The sequence below is a fragment of the Durio zibethinus genome, chromosome 19, assembly GCF_047325235.1.
Source record: "Durio zibethinus cultivar Kanyao isolate XHJ-2024 chromosome 19, ASM4732523v1, whole genome shotgun sequence".
Lineage (NCBI taxonomy): Eukaryota > Viridiplantae > Streptophyta > Magnoliopsida > Malvales > Malvaceae > Durio > Durio zibethinus.
Window position 1 is genome coordinate 2,540,169 of NC_143180.1, and position 20,208 is coordinate 2,560,376.

Here is a 20,208-nt window from a genome sequence, read left to right on the forward strand (position 1 = left end):
TATTTTTAATTAATAAAATAAATCTAGATCTCAAAGATATTTTTTGTTAACTTTTTTTGGGCATGTCTTTTTTTTTTTTAATCATACCTTTTGGGCATGTCTTTTAGCGATGGAATCATTGATATTTATATATGTTAGCTTTTGATACATTTATTGTGTGGGTGAACAAATTTTTAATTAAAAATAAATTTTATGTTTTTTAAAGGTATATGAAGAATTAGATTTGTTAACAAGTTTTAAAAATTTTTGCTATAATTAAAAAAATATAAATACATATATGTATTTAATTTTAATTTTATTATTACAATTAATTTTTTATCTGTGTAAATACACATAATTTTTATATTTATAATAATATTTTATTTAATTCATTAAAAATCTAATTATAATTTTTATAAATTCAAAATTTTATTTTTATCGCTAAATATTTGTATCTTCTCTCTTTTTATTTTTAATTAAATTTATATATTTAATGTTAAAATCTTTGATATAATTTTTAATTTCATAAATTAAAAGTACACAATTTCAAAATAAAAAATATAATTTCTCAACAAAATTTTAAATAACTTTTTGACCTCCATCTTAATTTAGAAATATATATTAATAAATATTTAAATTTTTTAATTAAATTCATTTCATAAATTAGATTACTTAATTGGTAAAAAATAGATATTTGCTATATATATATGAAAGGTTTACATAATATCCAAACGTAATAAGTATTTATTGATCTAAAAAATTATAAGAAAAACCTGTAATTAAGATAAAATGTAATTAAAATTTAATAATGAAACTGATCAAAAGAATTAAAAAAAATTTAAGTTGAAGACAAAAACATGATTTAAAAGTCGAACCGATAAAAATTTATTAGATTTTAAATAATTTAAAATTTTTTCATCATAATAAAATAGAACTTAGAGCAGTAGCAATAAAATGAAAACTTTTTAAAAAGTAAATAACATACTCAAGGAAAAAAAAAAAAAAAACTTATTCTATTTGAAATATCCATTATTTATTTTTATTGATTGTATAAATCATTGTAAAAAGAAAATAAAAAATCTTAAGCAAAGAAATAGAGTTCTAGAAAATAAATATTAATGAAAAAAAAACTTTTAAATGAAAATTTTGAAGAAATTTGGAATGGAAGAAGTAAAGAAAAGAGTTTTAAATATAATAGAATAGCGAAAATCTATTATGTTTTCAATTTTATATCGAGTATTTTAAAATATAAATAATTGATCATGGTTTTATCTATTTATTTAAATGGGTATTTTTATCTTCTTATTTAACTATATATTTATAAAAATATATTAAGATGGATAATTTCAAGTCCTTAAATCAAAATTTTTAAGTAATAATTTATGCATGCTCTTATTAATTTAAACAAATTTAAATATTTTAAATAAATGTAAATAATATTAAATAAAATAAAATAATCATATATAGTTTTATCCGTTTTTAAATTAATATTTGAATATTTTATTATTCTTTAATGATTTAGTTTAAAAATTTTTTATATTTGATTACTTTGAAAATATATGTCATAATTATTTATTATTATCCTATGTATCATCTAAAGAAACTATTCACCTAAACATTCATATAAATAAAACCTTATCAAATTTGTATATATGTTATAATATAATGTTATATATGATTTAGCTTATTGTTTTAAGTAAATTTATCGATTAAGTTGGCGTGCAATTAACTTTTGACACCAACCTAATAAATCACTTTAATGTTTTTATTTTATTATATATATGCACTAATTTTATGCACGTCCACTTAACATGTGAATGAAATACTAAAATAATAAATAATTTATTATTAATAAAAAATAAATTAGTTAGACATGAGAAAATACTAGCTAATTAAATATACAGTTATTTTATAAGAATGTATGATTATTTAATAGCGAGAAAACATTTTTAAGAAAATAACGATGCAATTTATATTTCTTTGATAACCCTTGTAGCATTTTTATAATATTTGTAATATTTTTATTATTTTTATAACTTGTTATAGTATTTTTAATCATTTTTATAGCATTTGTAGTATTTTTGTATATTTTTTTTGTTTTAAGTTATACTCGTAATCATATATTATATTTATATTATTAACTATTACATCATTAAATTATCAATTAATAAATTATAACTTAATTAAATAATCAAACACTTAGAGTAAAACCTAAATTAAAACTTTTTCCGTATCATTTACATTTTTATAATCAAACGACTCATTGGCATTTTTGTAACATGGGTATCATTTTTGTAGAAATTTGTACTATTTTTTATAAGCTTTGTAACACTTTTTATAACCTTTGTTATGATTTTGATAACCATTGTAGCGGTTTTTATAACTTTTGCAATAGTATTGATATAATTTTGATAATTTAATAATAATTTTAATAATATTTTATATAAATTTGATAAATTTGTTATAATTTTGATAAAATTTATAGTATTTTTAGCATATTTTATAACCTTTTATAGTATTTTTTTAATTTTATAATAATTTTGATAATTTTTGTAAAAATTTTATTATTTTAGAAAATTTTATGTATGTAGATTAATTATATTTTCCTAAAATATTAAAGTTTTATTCACTAAACAATAGAAAAAAGCTTAACCTTTTCATTTTTTTTATAAAAATGAAAGTTTCATTTGTTAAAAATTAAATCAAAACCATTAATCAATCTAATAAAATCGATTATGGATTCATTTGCATGGACATTAAATTAATTTTAATAAATTAAAAAATAATGATAACAATAAAATTAAATATTATATTAATTATTTTAAAATAAGTGATAAATATATTTATATAAATATAAACATAACGATAACAATAATATTAAAAATGAAATTAAATTCAGTGAACTATTTTACCCTTTTCCAATTGAAAACCGAAGTGGCTGCTAGGATGCTATCAAAAATCAAAATGCTCACATGGTGCTGTTAGGAGAAAATTTCTCTAGGATTCTAAGGCGACGTGGAATCCAAATGAGGTTTATGGCCTAAATCTAGTGATTTGTATATCTGTATCATATAAAATATTAAAATTTATATATTTATATTATATCTAATAAAAAAAATTATATATCATAATTTGTATCAACATGAAAACATAAAATATATATTTTTAATTTTATTAAATTTATATATAATTATTGTTAAAATTTTAAATCGTATCATTTTTATGTTTTATATTTGTTTCATATTTATGTTGTGTCATCATATTATGTTTTAAATTGACAAATCTATTATGCCAAAACTTTTATGAAAATTAATATGAATTATTATTATTATTATTAGAAATTTATTTATATAAATGTTATATTATTTTTTATTAAAATTAAATTCATAATATTTATTTTTAAGTATTTTAATTCAAATATTAAAAAAATGATATAACACTTACATTGAAATAAGTGAATCTCTCATCTATTATTATTATTATCATCAAATATATCCTAAAAAATGTGTTAACCCTTAAAACTCATATGTTGTGGATTTATGAAATAATTTTTAATTAAAATTTATGAAATAATTTTTAATTAAACTTACCATGATGCCACATTATTATTAGGATAATATATTTTTAATGTCTACAAAAACTCTAATTAGATTAATATATTTTAATGTAAAATCTATCATCAATTTTACTAATTTCTAAATACAACCTTTATTATTATTATTATTATTATTATCTAAACTCACTAAACATCTACAAAATTTCAACTCAATACCTCAAATTTTATTATTCACAACCCAAACAAAATTCTTGCCATTTACAACATTCAAAATCATTACTCCTTCTTACATATTTCTTTTATTTCCCAAACTCTCTCACCCTAAATCTATATAAACTAAATATAATAATTTAAAATATGAAACAATGATACAAATACGAAAACGATACGAATAAAAAACATGAAAACAATATGACTTAAAATTTTAAAATATTATAAATGAGTTTAATAAAAAAATTATATTTTATATTTTTATATCGATACGAACTATGACATATTATTTTATATCAAACATAAAACAAATATGATATTTTATATAATATGATGATACAATTTGTTAGATATAATCAAAACAAAATCTCACTATAAAAATTTCAATCAAAATTTAAATCATAACTTTCGGATGAAATTACGTAATTTGCATTTTGGTGTAAGGTGCATTTGATTTTTATTATATTTTGATTAAAATGAAAAATGATTTATTAAGGGATTGTTTTATGGTTTTACGAATTACAAAAAATATATATTTTTAAGTTTTTAAAAAGTTATGAATTTGCATGTTTATAAGTTTTAAAAGTTTATAAAAATGCATATGTAAAAAGCTTAAAGATATGTACATTCATAAATTTTTAAGTGAAAAGAGTTAAAAATAATTTGATAAAAATTAATTAAGTAAATTTTATGAGAATATTTTTATAGTAAAAAATGTGATTGCGTCGAAATTATTTATTTATTGGAATTGGAAGCTGCTTTAATATATTCACCGAATGTTCTTTTATTATTCTTCTTAAAACTACAATGACAAACCACAGCCATCGGATCGTTCAAATCTCATCGTGATTTGCAACCATACCAAGTTGTTTTCTGGAATTTTCCAAAATCCCGCTCAAAAGTTTCAAATTCAAAAAATCCTAGGCCCTTTCCCTAATTAGATTCCCTCAAGCCCCCAACGTCTCTCTGCTATTCAAATCCCAAAAAAAAAAAAAAAAAAAAGCCAAAAAATCCCAAATCCGCCATGGTTGCAGATTCGAAGCTCCCGCTGCAAAGCAGCAACAACGCGAACATGAAAGCTTCCAAAACCATCGAAGAAACCTACCAAAAGAAAACCCAATTAGAACACATCCTACTTCGACCCGACACTTACATCGGCTCAATCGAGCAACACACTGAGCGGCTCTGGGTTTACGAAAACGACGAGATGGTTCACCGTGACATTTAATACGTTCCAGGGCTTTACAAAATCTTTGACGAGATCTTGGTTAACGCCGCCGATAACAAGCAACGGGATCCGTCAATGGATTCCGTTAAAGTAGTGATTGACGTGGGACAGAATTTGATTTCCTTTTCTAGTAACGGAGATGGAGTTCCCGTGGAGATTCATCAGGAAGAAAGGGTTTATGTTCCGGAGTTGATTTTTGGGCATTTGTTGACCAGTAGTAATTACGACGATACTGTTAAAAAGACTATCGGAGGAAGAAATGGGTACGGTGCTAAGCTTACCAATATCTTTTCAACCGAGTTTGTTATCGAAACGGCTGATGGGAAACGGCAGAAGAAGCATAAGCAGGTATTTCTTTAGTTTATTTTTAATTTTTTATTGTATGTTTTTTTTTTTTATTGGTTGTTGATTTTGGACGCAAAAATTAAAAAGAAAAGTGTGTTTGGATGTGAGTTTCTTTTTTTTTATACTTGATTATTGATTTGAATTTCCAGTATTTGTTGATGATAAGATTAAAGATTGAAGTAGGCAATGGTTTTGATTCACTGAGGATGTGGTTTCAAATAGGGTTACCTTATGGAAGCAACTTATAGCTAAAATGAGGGTTTAAATGCCTCGGTTCATAGCTTATCAAACAAATTTATACACGAAATTATATGTTATTTCTTTGGTTTTCTTGTTTGGTTGCTTGTTTTCGACGCATAAATGACAAAAAAAGAAGAAGAGGTGTTTGGACGTGGGTTTTTTGTTTTATATTTGATTATTGATTTGAAATTTCACTATTTATTGCTATGGTTGAAGATTTGAAGGAAGTAAGTAGTTTTGATTTAGTGAGGATATGGTTTGAAATAGGCTTACCCTATGGAAGGAACTTTTAGCTATAATTTGGGTTTAAATGTCTCTGTTCATAATTCGAATGTTAGTTTTGATATTGGGTTAACTTGAGGCAATTCAAACTATTGATTTAGCAATAGCATTAGTACTATTTCATGGTTCGTTAGCTTTTTGAATATATTTATACGCGAAATTCAGATGTTATTTTTTTTTGCATCTTTAGTAATTAATAGCAATCTAAACTGCTGTTTTTTCTTGAAGGTGTTTTCAAACAACATGGGAAAGAAATCTGAGCCTGTTATAACCAAATGTAAGGAGGGTGAGAACTGGACAAAGGTTACATTTAAACCTGACTTGGCCAAATTTAACATGACTCAATTGGAGGATGATGTGGTTGCGTTGATGACCAAGAGGGTGTTTGATTTAGCTGGTTGTCTTGGCAAGACTGTGAAGGTGGAGTTGAATGGGAAGCGCATTCCTGTGAAATCATTTCTTGATTATGTCAACCTTTACCTTAGTGCTGCCTCTAAAACTAAGGATCAACCTCTCCCAAGGTCTGTATTATGAATTTTCGTTAGGTGTTTGTTTTTGTTAATGTTGAAGGGATTTTACTTATTTGAACTTGTTTGTTTTACCAGGATTATTGAGAAAGTTAATGCAAGATGGGAAGTTTGTGTGAGTCTCAGCGAAGGGCAGTTTCAACAGGTATCTTTCTGATCTGATTAAAGTTGTTGTGGTTAGATTTTAGAGTAGTTATGTTGATTTTTTGGGTTTTTCTCTAATTCCCAGGTCAGCTTTGTTAATGGGATAGCTACGATTAAGGGTGGAACCCATGTTGACTATGTCACTAATCAGATATCTAATTATGTGATGAATGTTGTAAATAAGAAGAACAAGAATGCTAATATCAAAGCACATAATGTGAAGAACCATCTGTGGGTTTTTGTCAATGCTCTTATTGACAACCCTGCTTTTGATTCTCAAACCAAGGAAACTTTGACACTTCGTCAGAGCAGTTTCGGCTCTAAATGTGAGCTTTCAGAAGATTTTTTGAAGAAAGGTTTGTCAAAATAGCTCACTTTTATGTACATTACACAAAGCAGTAAATAGCTAACTAATTTGGTCCTTGGACGGTGAATTACTTTGCAGTTGCAAAGTCTGGAGTTGTGGATAGTTTGCTGTCATGGGCAGAATACAAGCATAACAAAGATCTTAAGAAGACTGATGGAGCTAAGTCAGGAAGTATTCGTGGGATCCCCAAGCTAGATGATGCTAATGAAGCAGGAGGGAAGAATTCAGATAAATGCACTTTGATTTTGACAGAAGGAGATTCCGCAAAAACTCTTGCAGTAAGTTGTCATGTTTTAACAGTTCAAGTTTGATTTTTCAGTATGATATGAGTATCTTGATACAACGTAATTATATTAGGGTTATTTTGAGTTCCTAATGGATTCAGACTTTTTGCAGGTGGCTGGGCTTTCTGTTGTAGGCCGAAATCACTATGGTGTCTACCCATTGAGGGGTAAACTTCTCAATGTGAGGGAAGCAAGCCATAAACAATTAATGGATAATGCAGAAATACAAAATCGCAAGCGGATTCTTGGATTGCAGCAGGGCAAGGAGTATTCTAATGTCAAGTCTTTGAGATAAGGGCATTTGATGATAATGACTGATCAGGTCTAATGCAGCTCATGCTTTTCTTGTTGTATTTGTATTTTTGTTTTTATCTTTTCTTTGTTGTCTTCATGCTAAGAAGCTCATGATCGGCTTGCCATAAAAAGTCTCACATTCTGCATTTTCTTCAGGATCATGATGGTTCCCATATTAAAGGTCTTCTGATTAATTTTATTCATTCCTTCTGGCCATCGCTGCTAAAAATTCCATCTTTCATCGTTGAGTTTATAACTCCTATTGTGAAGGTTAGTGTACCTTCGGCAAGCTAGATTTTACTGGTTGAACATCTTGAAACGAGCTTATTATATTAACGCTATATCTTTCCGCAGGCTACTCACAAAAATAAGGAAAAGTTATCCTTTTATACCATGCCTGAATATGAGTCTTGGAAGGAAAGTTTGGGGGCTAATGCAAAAGATTGGTCAATTAAGTACTATAAGGTTTGTGTCTTCATTCATTTATAACTAAGGAAGCAATGAAACAGTACAGATTTCTGCTGTCTACTGCTTTGTGGTGTTGTTGCTTTTCTTCCATAAATTTCGGCATGTCCTTGTAGGGGTTGGGAACAAGCACAGCAGCAGAAGGGAAGGATTACTTTAGAGATCTTGACAAGCACAAGAAAGAATTTCGCTGGGAAGGTGACCAGGATGGGGATGCAATAGAGCTTGCATTTAGTAAGAAGAAGATAGAAGCAAGGAAGAATTGGCTGCGGCAGTTAGAGGTTTGCAATCGTTACAGTTTCTTTCAACCTATAATGCAATGTTTCTAGAGAATATGTAAATTATGAAATAGCCTCTTGATGGAATTTTGTTACCTTTATGAGTTGCAGCCTGGCACGCACCTTGATCACAATCAGAAGCTCATCAAATATAGTGACTTCATTAATAAGGAACTTATTCTGTTTTCCATGGCTGATCTTCAAAGGTCAATTCCTTCAATGGTTGATGGCTTGAAGCCTGGTCAAAGGAAGATCCTTTTCTGTTCTTTCAAGAGGAATTTTGTAAAAGAAGCGAAGGTTGCTCAATTTTCAGGTTATGTTTCCGAGCATTCTGCTTACCATCACGGTGAGCAGAGTCTTTCTAGTACCATTGTTGGAATGGCACAAGATTTTGTGGGCAGTAACAACATAAACCTTCTCCATCCAGGTGGTCAATTTGGCACTCGTAACCAGGTTAGTTGAAGTTCCTCTTGGTTGTTAAAAGTATCAAGGATTCAAATAGCGATGTCACGGCCGCTATTTCGTGGTTGTGCCACCATCCGCCACCGTTATTGAAGAAAAAACGTGGGAGAATTTGAATTTCGTCTATAACGGATAAATTGCGTCCGTGAATTGAGGTATAACGGTGAATAGTGATAATAGCGGTTCGCTATTGCCTGCTATTATCGCTATTGCCGTCATTCCTATTTTCATTCAAAAATTCAAAAATTCAAAAAAAAAAGTTATTTGATTTTGTTTAAAAACTTAAAATAAAAACAACAAGAAAGAAAATAAACATTAATTTACAAATTCAAAAAAAAAAACCCACAAAACTTAAATTTTCAAAAAAATCAATTCTCTTAAGTTAAACTTCAATCAAAATCAAGTATATGCAATTTAAAGTAAACAATTAATTTAACATTTAAATTATCTTTTGTTTAATTTCCAAATTTGTTATGATTTTGTGTATTTGGGATTAGATTGGGTTATGTTACATTTATAGAAGGAGGTAAGAGTTGCTGAGTGATTGGGTTATGTTACATTTATAGAAGGAGGTAAGAGTTGCTGAGACTTAAAATAAGAGATAAGATATGAGAGTGAAACTTGAGGTTTACAGAAGCAAACAGATAACATACACTAAATAAAAAGAGAACTGAGAGATGGGGATGAGAATGAAGGTTTGGAGAAAAAAAATTATTGAATGCAAGGTGAAGGGATAAGAAGTTGTGTGGGTCTGTGCAATTTAGTTAAGAGACAAGAGAAGTAGACTTGAAGTTATTATTGTTGAAAATCGACCATAACATGGAGGTTGTCAAGTTTGATTTACTGTAAAAATCATAAAAAGCAATTCTTTTGACTCATAAATAATAATGCTCTTATTTAATTTGTGAATACTTAATCACTTATTATTTGATTTATGCATAATATAATTTGGTAATAATTTGATGAGTATGGTAATTAAATAATTAAATATATTATTCGTTATGATTATTTATTTTTCACATATTTATTTATCTCTTTTTATTTTTTAATTATCATAAAAATAATTTTTTAAATATGAATATTTTACTATAAATATTTTTTCTTAAATAAATAAAACACATGATAAGATATAAATTACTTTAAAAATCATAAAATAAGAGATTTTATGATTAATAATTAAAATTATTATATTTTATAGCAAGTTGAGCAAAATTTAAAAAAATTCACGACCGTAATGGTCGCAATGACCGCGAAGGTCTCCATTATATCTACAATCGTGACAAACGCGATGCAACCGAAAACGTGATCGTTACTGCAATTTAAATTCTTGGTTAAAACTGAATCGAGTTCAGACCATCACATCTGAATTTTTATTACTCTTTTATCTACTCATGCAAAATCTGTTGCTTTCATGTGTCACAGGGTGGCAACGATGCTGCAAGTGCTAGGTACATTTTTACCAATCTTTCTCCCATTACTAGGTATTTGTTCCCCATGGATGACGATGGCCTACTCGACTACTTGAATGAAGATGGTCAATCCATTGAACCAACCTGGTAAATTGAAATTTACAGCACCAAATACTTTATTTTGAAACCGTGTGTACATGAAGGTAATGCCTTTGTTCTGGTATTTAGGTATGTGCCCATTATACCAATGGTTCTTGTTAATGGAAGTGAAGGAATTGGGACAGGATGGAGCTCTTACATTCCAAACTATAACCCAAGAGATATAGTTGCAAATGTGAGGCGCTTATTGAATGGTGAACGAATGGAGCCCATGCATCCATGGTATAGAGGATTTAAAGGTACTATTGAGAACACTGCATCAAAGGAAGCTGGTGTTACCTACACTGTTGCTGGAATTATAGAGGAGGTTGATGAGACCACACTCAGAATAACAGAACTACCAATCCGTAGATGGACTCAAGATTACAAGGATTTTTTGGAATCTATCATAACGGGAAATGACCCTTTTATTAAGGTAAAATCTGCTACTTTCAAATGCCTCTTTCTATTGTTTATGGCTCTGGTCTCATAAATTATTGTACTGGTTGTAGGAATTTAGACAATACAGTGATGATACAACTGTAGAGTTTGAAGTTACCTTGACCGAGGAGAACATGATGATGGTCAAGCAAGAGGGTTTGCTTAAGAAGTTTAAGCTAACAACAACAATTAGCACAAGTAACATGCACCTGTTTGATTCTAGAGGAATGATTAAGAAGTATGACACCCCAGAGGAAAATATGTGCTAATCCATTGCAATTTTGGTGTAGTTAACAATTCATTGTGTTGCATAACAGGCATATTACTGCAATACTGACTTCTTAATATGTGTAAATGCAGTCCTTGAGGAATTTTTTCACTTAAGACTTGAATTTTATGATAAAAGAAGGGTAAGGTCACTTGAGTTTTTTTGGAGTTATTGAAGGTCATCATTATGCACGAGCCTATATTATTTTATTTGGACAGAGATATTGATTAAAAACCTATCATATGCTGCAGAAACTTCTGTTGTACAATCTTGAAATGGAGTTGTTGAAAATGGAAAACAAAGTTAGGTTTATCCTTGGAGTTGTAAAGGGGGAAATCGTTGTGAATAACAGGAAGAGAGCTGACCTCTTCCTTGAGCTGCAAGAGAAAGGTTTTACTCCTTTTCCAAAGAAGTCTAAGACTGTTGAAGTTGCTGTGGCCGGTGCTACTGATGATACAGAGGAAACTGAGAACTCTGATGCTAGCGCCAAAGGAGTAATGGGTGGTGATTATGACTATCTATTGTCCATGGCAATCGGATCTCTGACACTTGAGAAGGTCAATGAGCTTTGCTCTGATAGGGATAAAATCCAGCAGGATGTTGAAGATTTGAAGAAAGCCACTCCCAAGTCTTTATGGCTAAAAGATCTTGATGATCTTGAGATACAACTTGATGTATGAATCGGAAACTAGTTTTGTGTTGAGTTGAGTACTTTTTCTATCAATGTTCGCACTGTTAGGATATTTTCTTGTATAATCAGGTGCTCAATGAAGCTGCTCAGGCAGAGGAAGCAGGAAAAGTAGTTAAAGGCAGAGCAAAGGGTGAAGCTGGCAAGAGGGCTCAGAGACAACCAACTAAAAACTCACAGAAGATAAATAAGAAAGACAACAATGCACAAGTTGTGACAGAAAACTTGGAATTTTCATCCAGTTCAGCAATGGAAACAGGTGACCTTGCGATTCTATCTACTATTTCTCTTCTGGCGATGGTGTATTTTTCCGTGTTGTAATTGTTTAGCTTTTGCTTTTCCTAAAAATTGATTATTATTTGCACTTGGTTCACCAGAGAATGTTCCTGCTGTGGTGAAGCCAAAAGGCCGGGGTGGTTCAAAGAAGGCTGAAAAGGTGAAGTTCTTGTTCTGTTTCATGTCAGGATGATTGTGAGAATGATAAATGTTGATTTTATAGTCTCTTTTTCATGTATGGTGCTCTTTGAACTAAAGAGTGTTACTTCTATGTTTATTGGCAGGATGACAGTGACGATGATGAGGACATTGATATTCCTGGTCTAAGGGCGCGACTTGCCAAGCATAACATTGATTCGTCTCCCGATAATTCAGAAAGTATGTTTAATCACAGAAGCAGACTATAAACTATGAAGGGTCTTATGAACAATTGCAATTATAGCATAACCAACTAACCATGTTAGTCAAACATTTAGGTGCACTTTTTAAACTGAAACAGGCTTGGTTTCCAGAAACGAAGTCATATGGATTTGATAAAAGAAAGTGTTTCTATCTTCATAAGAACATTTTATATGATACATTAAAGATCAAATTCTTGATGAAAAATATGTATCATCAAGATTTTGCCTATAATGAAACTTACGTTATTTGGTTCCCACAGCTATGGAAACTGAAGTGCCCAAAGAACCAGCTGGGAAGAAGGAACCTAGCAAAAGGGCTGCTGCTGCTACTAAGAAGAAGCCAGTAATATCTCTTTCAGAGATTTCTGAGAGCATAGGTGAAATTAACATCAAGGGAGGAAGAAAAACCGCTGCAAATTCAAAAGCAGCTAAGCCCCCTGTGGTGGTAAAGAAGAGAGGGCCAGCAGCAGGTAAGCAGATGCTTTTGACAGAAATGCTGAAGCCAGCAGCAGAAGAAGGTTCAGGGATATCGCCGGAGGACAAAGTGAGGAAGATGAGGGCATCTCCATTTAACAAGAAAAGTGGTTCAGTCCTAGGCAGGGTTGGCATTGGCAAGGAGATAGAGACAACAACTGATAGTGAAGAAACATTTGGTTCTGCTTCTATGTCTGGAAACGAGAGTGCAGAAGTGACTGAGGTTATCCAACCAAGACCCAGACCTCAAAGGGCCAACCGCAGGCAGACAATATATGTTGTTAGTGATTCTGAAACTGACAATGCTACTGATGATTCTGATTTTGAGGAAGATGAAGATTAAAAACAGGATGCATGTTTTTCTTCGGTTGAGGAACCCTAACTAGTAAACTTGTAACTGTCTAGAAATGGGATATATTTCAATGGGAAATTTAGGCTTGTTTCCCTTTGAACCTTTTACGTTTGTTATCTTTGACTGAATTTTAACTCATTGAATTTAATTGATTCCATTTTTTTAAATATTACATAATATTATAAGTTTTAAAAATTTGATCCAAATTTAGATTAATTTTTTATACATTTAAATTAAATTGACTTGAATTTTATTTGAGATTAAATTTTTTTATAAATTATTTTAATTTTTAAAATAAATTTTAAAATAAAATTATTATTTATTTTATAAAATTTAAAAAATATATAATTCAATTTAATTTAATTTTAATTTTAGTCAAATAAAGAAAAAATGAATAAAATCAAATTAAATATTTCGGTTATGAATTAATTTTTAATTTTTTATCCCTAATTCTTTTTATATTTATTTTATCTTAATTATGTATAAAATATAAAAAATTGATATTGTAGACACAATTTAATCCGAATTTAAATCAATTGGGTATAACCTAAATCACCTAATAGAATCCAAACAATTAAGCTCAATTACTGATTATTTAATTTAATTTAATTAATTAATTTTATTTTTTGGGTTTTATCTTTTTTTGATTATTTATTTGTTTGTTTTTGTTTATCTTTGATTTTTTTCGATTTATCTTTTAGGATAATAAAGTAATAGTACTGAAAAAAATTAAAAAATAAAAAATAAGAATTTTTGTTTTCAATGGGATTTGGCAAAATTGTGGATGGATTCAATTAGTATAGGATAAATTATATGTTTTGTGAAATCCTGTCAATTGTAGACTTTCTTATGATTTTTGCCTTATAAAATACCTATTGATTAGAGGCAACAAAGGGACAGAAAAACACATAAATCACCCGTAATGATAGAGAGATTAGAGAACATAGAGAGAGATTACACACAGAAACACAGATATTAGAAAAAGCACACGAAAGCAATCAAAATTTGGGGGGAAATTTTTGGATAAAAATTTTTTTTTTGAAATTTTTTGAAAATTTTTTAGAATCTGATGAAATTTTTAGGCAAATTTAAATTTTTCGACAAGATTTTGACCAGATCCCAGATTCTGGCAAGTTTTTCAGTTTTCGATGATTGATTCTAAAAACCAACCAACCTCCAGTGAACTTTTGACAAACTTACCCAAATTTTGATGAAAATTTTCAAAATTCGATGGAGTTAACTGGTGTTCGTGGGTTTTTAGAGAGAGGGGGAGAAGGAAAATTTGAGGAAAAAAATATAGAATTTGGGCTTTTATATCGTTCCCAAAATGATGTCGTTTTGGTATTTAAAAGGCCTCCGGATCCGTGCATTTCTATTCAGATGACCTTACTCGTAGCGTTGACCTGTTTTTTACTCACGTACCAGCCGATTCCTTTGGCTGCGTCGAGCCACACTAAGTCGCCAAGCCATGTCCCTGGAGTTGATTTCTGTGCCTGAAGTTAAGCCATGTCAAAGCTAGAGTCGTTTTCGTTTTTGGTATTTTTTTTATTTTGTTATTTTATTTAATTTTTTAAAGTTTTTTTATGATTAAATTTTGAGAAAAATAAAAAATATAAAACAAAACAAAATATTTGAGAACAAATAATAATTATCCAAAGATGAACTTTTTAAAAATTTCAAATGATAAATTTCTATAAAATTTTTAGGTGAAATTTTTTTTTTCTAAATTTGTCTCAAATAATAGAATAATTTAGATAAAGTTTCAATAATAATAATTAATATTTATTTTCAATTCAAAAAAAAAAAGAAAAAACAAAAAATTTAATAAAAAATTTTGGTTAAAAATATTAGAAATTATTTAAGGATGAAAAATCTTAGAAATTTCAAATAGTTAATTCCTAAGAAATCTCTAGGTGATAAGTTTCTTTAAATTTCGTCCCGAAAGGTGGAAGAATTTAAATGAAACTTCAAGAAAATAGTTGTAATATTATTTTCTACAAAAAAAAAAAAGAGAATTTCTAAATAGACTAAAATGGTGAAAAATTTAGAAATGAAAAATAAAAATAAATTTCGATAATAAAATTCTTAGTCATCGCAAATGATCGATTATCTAAGAAAGTTTTAAGTGATAAGATATTTCTAATATTGGCCTAAATAATGGATGAATTAAAAATATTTTCAATAATAAAAAATGATTAAAAATTTTTTAGACGACGGAGCCCCTTCAAAAAAATAAATGAAATTTTTGAATACTTTTGAGGTGAGAAAGTATTTTTAAGAATTTTACCAGATTAATAGAAAAATCTTAGAAGTTATTTCCAATATTCAACATTAAAAACAAAAACCATTAGAATTAAGACAATTGTAAAGATAATTTAAAATTAAATGGTACCATCTTAAGATGAGTATTGTAGAGGTGCTATAACTTTTTTCATACATAATCGAACTCTCAAACTCAGTTTTGTTCAGAATATCATAATCTATTCTTTAGGGGCCTTTAGTTAAGCTTAAGAGCTCATTAAAAGGATATATTCATTAGGTGGCCAATCACACCTTAATAAAAGATTAGTGGTGACTCTTTATATTGTGTGTAGTTATAGATTTACGAATATATATGTTATGACAATTTGGCGACTCTACTGGGGATGTTATAGAGAGTCAGGCCATAATATTTTAAATTTATCCTATCTTTGATGTAATGGTTTTAAACTGTAATTTTTTGTTCACTAAATTTTTTTTTATTGTCTCTTATTTGATTTATGGGGTTAAAAATTATATATTCCTTCACATGTACACTATCACATACATTTGCATTATATGAGCTCTATTCATAGGCTCAATCCTTTTTATGAAAGAGTAAAGTACCTACACTTTTATGAGATGATAATCTCTGCAATGGCTAGCGAAATACTCCCACTCAGATTGAATCCTTTTTGTTGGTAGCCTGTGAAATAGGTGAGGATTGAAATGCCTTACTAGTTTGTGATGGATAATGATGTAAGAAAAAATTTAGAAACCTTTAGTGGTCAAAGTCACTTAACCCAACATATAATATACACTTAAGAGGCCAGCCTTAAGATAGAGCCCATCTTACCTGTTGATAAATGTAACCCGAATATAGGACACATGAAGGAATAATTTGTGATCTAATTAGTTTATTTGTTTGATTTTGTGCATTTGCATCAGTTTAATTAGTACTTGCATTATCATATCATGCATCATTTTCATTGTCATATCTCATTTGCATCATTTTCATATAAGAAATATTTGTCACATATTAGATCTCATATATGGAAATGTACATTTCATTCATGTATTAACATACTAAACACAAAGCATAGCATTTATAATAATTTAATTATGGTACTCAAGATTCAAGGATAGCACTACCAAGCAAAAACCCCACACAATCAACTCACCAATACAATACAAAAGCTCGAGCTAGACAAATGAACAAGAAAATTTTAACTGTTTCAAGAGGATAGAGAAAGATTAAAAAAAGGTTGAAGAGAAGTTGAGTAAGATTTTAGAATCCTTGAATAAATTGAACAAAGGAAAGGGTATAAAAAAAATACTAACATGTAGAATCATCCATCATAAAAGGTGGCTGACCCTTTGTACCCTCTTGATTTTAGGCCACATCAAGCTTAATCTACACAAGATCCAGCACCATAATAGTCACATATCTTGTAGGGTGTACATACCTCAAAAAGCTATCATCTTCAAATCTTGAGTAGTACCAGAATTATATAAATCCTGTCTTTACTAAGAAAGTAGTAGAAACAATATCAATCTTTAACTTGGATGACCCAGAGGAGAAAAAAAAGTTGATGCCTAAGGAGAAAAAAACTTTAAAAGGCTTAAAAGTTGAACAGAAGATGAACTTATTAAAGGAAAGGTTACGAGATATGGAAGAATTAGTTTTTATGATTTCGTGGATGCTGTGGGGCTCTGTTTAGTCTTAGATATTATTATTCCTCCAAAGTACAAATTGCTGGACTTTAAAAAATATAATGGTACAAAGTGCCTAAAAACTTATATCATTATGTATTGTAAAAAAATGACTGTCCATGCTAATAATGAGAAGTTGTTAATGCATATATTATAAGACAACCTTACTGGCTCTACTGCCAGATGATATGTCTAGTTGGATAAGACTCGTATTCAGTCTTAGAATGATATGGCCTGTAACTTTATCAATCAGTATCGACATATCATAGATTTAGCTTATGATCATCTGTCTTTATAAAATATAGAGAAAAATGTGACTAAATCATTTAAAGAGTATGTTCAAAGATAGAGAGACATATCTACTCAAGTTCAGTCACCTTTAATTGAGAAAGATACCACAGTATTGTTTGTAAGCATTTTAAAATTTTCGTATTATGAAAAGATTATAGGAAATGCAATTAAGAACTTCATTGATATGGTAATTTCATGAGAAATTATTGAAAATACCATTAAGAGTGGCAAGTTTCAAGAAAGGGAAACCACTAAGAAAAGAGGGTTGTCTATAAAGAAAAAAGCTTAAGCCCAAGCTGTAAATTTTGATGGCAATAATATAGAAGCTATGCTCTATATCCACTATCAGTTCATCCTGTTTACTATCACACATTTAATGCTATTACGTAGGCCCCTTAATAACCATATCCATAACCAGTTTACCTACTAACCTATCAATCAACCTTTCAAGTACCTACATCAAAGCCTAACAACCAGGCAAGTGGTTTAAGGAGATTTTAGAATAATTAAGAAAGGGCATGCATTAATCTTATCTTCATGACTTACATTGAGTTATTCCCAAAATTGGTTAAAAATAATTTGGTATTCTAATTATTCTAGAACCATTAAAGCCACCTTATCCAAAATAGTATAATGCTAATGCCACATGCGATTTTTGTAATGAAAATGTGAGTCATTCTATTGAAACCTACCCTATTTCAAACATAGGGTGCAAAGTTTAATCTAAAAAGGCTTAGTGAGCTTTAATGAATTAGGGGCTAAGATGTTAATAAAAATCTTTCACCTGATCACATAGGGGTATAATTTTGAGAAATATGTTAAGGTTGGTTGGAAGTTGCATTTTGAGATTTCTTTCAGAGTGATGTTAAGAATTTTTTTATGCAATAAGATTTCATTTATTATCATTTTAATAAAAGATAAATTGATGCATTACATTTTCTCTTTCATTCAAGTTATTATTCCATGCTTTACTATTTGCCACATTTTTTTATTCCCATTCTCAAATTTTAAATTATGAATGTTGAGATAATGATAACAATAATTTTGAGATTTAATTTTGAAAACTCATTCACATAGATAAAATTTAATTTGTGGAGACTATTTGAGCAAAAAAAGTAAGTTGCTGGTAGATATGCAATAGAGATATCTTGAAGATAGGCAGTCTTTTATAAAGATCCATAAGATTGTTTTTGTTCAATAGATGATTTGCAAGGAAAACATTCACATATGAGATGAAAAATGATCGTATTTATTTTACCATTCATAAAACCATCCATTGTTACCTCTATTGAGCTTATTATGATTTTTTTTTCTAAGAAACCTAAACCAAGGATCACATTTCATATTGGGGGGTAAATTTTGATAAAAACTTGCATGAAAAAATAAAGAGACAAAATATTGCATAAAGTCTTAAAGATAGCGTAAAAAAATAAAGAAAAAGAAAAACCTTTTATAAAATAAAGAAAAAAATGCATGCCACAAATGAGTTGGGATATGGTAGTGCGAATTCTTTTATGAAGAATAAAATGAGTGAAAAAAGAAAAAATAGTAAAATGGGGGTAAAATGCCAAGTTCCATCAAATGATGAGAAATGATCGTTTGGTTTTAAACCTCTTTAAACACGGGTTTTGAGCTTATTTTATTCAATTCTTTCATGACGCCTCACCATAGCCTACATTACAACCTTTAGAAGTCCATTTAGATCAAATATGAATGCTCAAATTGAATGATCGTATATTGGGTTAAGATATGTTTATGATGGAATATTGGAATCATGCTATATTATTTTAGAGATAAATGTGGATAAGATATCACTAATGAGTGAAAAAAAAAAGGAAAAAAAGAAAAAAAAAATGGAATAAAAGGGGAAAATGTAAAAGATGAAAAAAAGCAAAACTAATTGAAAACTCAAAATGACGATTTGGATAGAAAAACATCAAAGCTAAAAGTTGGATAGACAATTCTAATATATAGAAGATCAAAGACATCCGAAGATCCTCTGAAGTTGGGACAAAGTTTGATGAGTTCAAAATGATTTCGATAAGTGAATGGAATGAGTTTTTAAAAAAGAATTTTGGATTAATGTTCAAAACTATTTGAATATTTATTGTTTGGATATACCATTCATCCAAATGACATGCATCATACATGTTTTTGTCTCATTTATTTTGTACCAGACTCATTCTTGTATTGATTACCTTTTTTTTTATTCATTTTGTACTTTCTTATCCCTATAATGAATCGAAAAAATGTATGATTACATTATATTTTTCATGATTTGGAATGATAATGTTCATAAAAGATTCCTATATTCTTTTGATTTGAAAAGAACTCTAGGGGCAAAAATAAAAAAAAATTTTCAAAAATGAGGAGTTTTGAAACTTTGGATGAAATCCTAAAGTTTTCAAAAAATTTTTTTTTTTAACTTTTAGGTGTGATTCTCCAGAACTCGAATATTTAAATGTTGGATATGAGCCTCGTAATTTTCATACAAATCACATAATTAAAATTTTAGATGTGAATCTCATAAATACGAATCTTGAAATCTTACGAATCTTAAGTCAAATTTTTACGAATCTAAATTCTTGCAAAGCTGAAAAATCTTGCTAATATGATATTTTTACAAATATGAAATTTTAAGAATCAAATTTTTGTGAATTCTTGTGAAATTGAAAAATTCTTCTGAACTTAAAAATTTTTTTGAATATGAAATTCTTGTGAAATTAAAATTTTGATAATCAAATGGTTAAGAATAGGAAAACCTTGTGAATCTGAAAATTTTGACAAATATTTGAATTGCGAACCTTTAAATTTTGAAATTGTGAATCTTTGAGTTTCAATTACAAAATTCATATTAT

General features: G+C 28.7%; 2 protein-coding genes and 1 pseudogene across 2 annotated transcripts; all 3 read left to right on the top strand.

The window, feature by feature from the left end:
• Positions 1–4,453: 4,453 nt before the first annotated feature.
• LOC149513318 (DNA topoisomerase 2 pseudogene) lies at positions 4,454–6,013 on the top strand (annotated as a pseudogene).
• Positions 4,974–13,275, top strand: LOC111310207 (DNA topoisomerase 2-like). Its single transcript, XM_089748307.1, has 19 exons — positions 4,974–5,321; positions 6,069–6,361; positions 6,446–6,512; positions 6,597–6,867; positions 6,957–7,156; positions 7,275–7,484; positions 7,613–7,726; positions 7,811–7,921; positions 8,038–8,202; positions 8,311–8,652; positions 10,084–10,217; positions 10,299–10,644; positions 10,721–10,907; positions 11,010–11,059; positions 11,169–11,591; positions 11,678–11,864; positions 11,983–12,041; positions 12,166–12,259; positions 12,543–13,275. The coding sequence occupies exons 6-19, from the start codon at positions 7,467–7,469 to the stop codon at positions 13,097–13,099; spliced, it is 2,787 nt and encodes a 928-aa protein (XP_089604433.1). The 5' UTR covers positions 4,974–5,321; positions 6,069–6,361; positions 6,446–6,512; positions 6,597–6,867; positions 6,957–7,156; positions 7,275–7,466; the 3' UTR covers positions 13,100–13,275.
• LOC149513319 (DNA topoisomerase 2-like) lies at positions 6,084–7,457 on the top strand. The gene is made up of 5 exons (XM_089748635.1): positions 6,084–6,361; positions 6,446–6,512; positions 6,597–6,867; positions 6,957–7,156; positions 7,275–7,457. The coding sequence occupies exons 1-5, from the start codon at positions 6,084–6,086 to the stop codon at positions 7,455–7,457; spliced, it is 999 nt and encodes a 332-aa protein (XP_089604761.1).
• Positions 13,276–20,208: the final 6,933 nt, after the last annotated feature.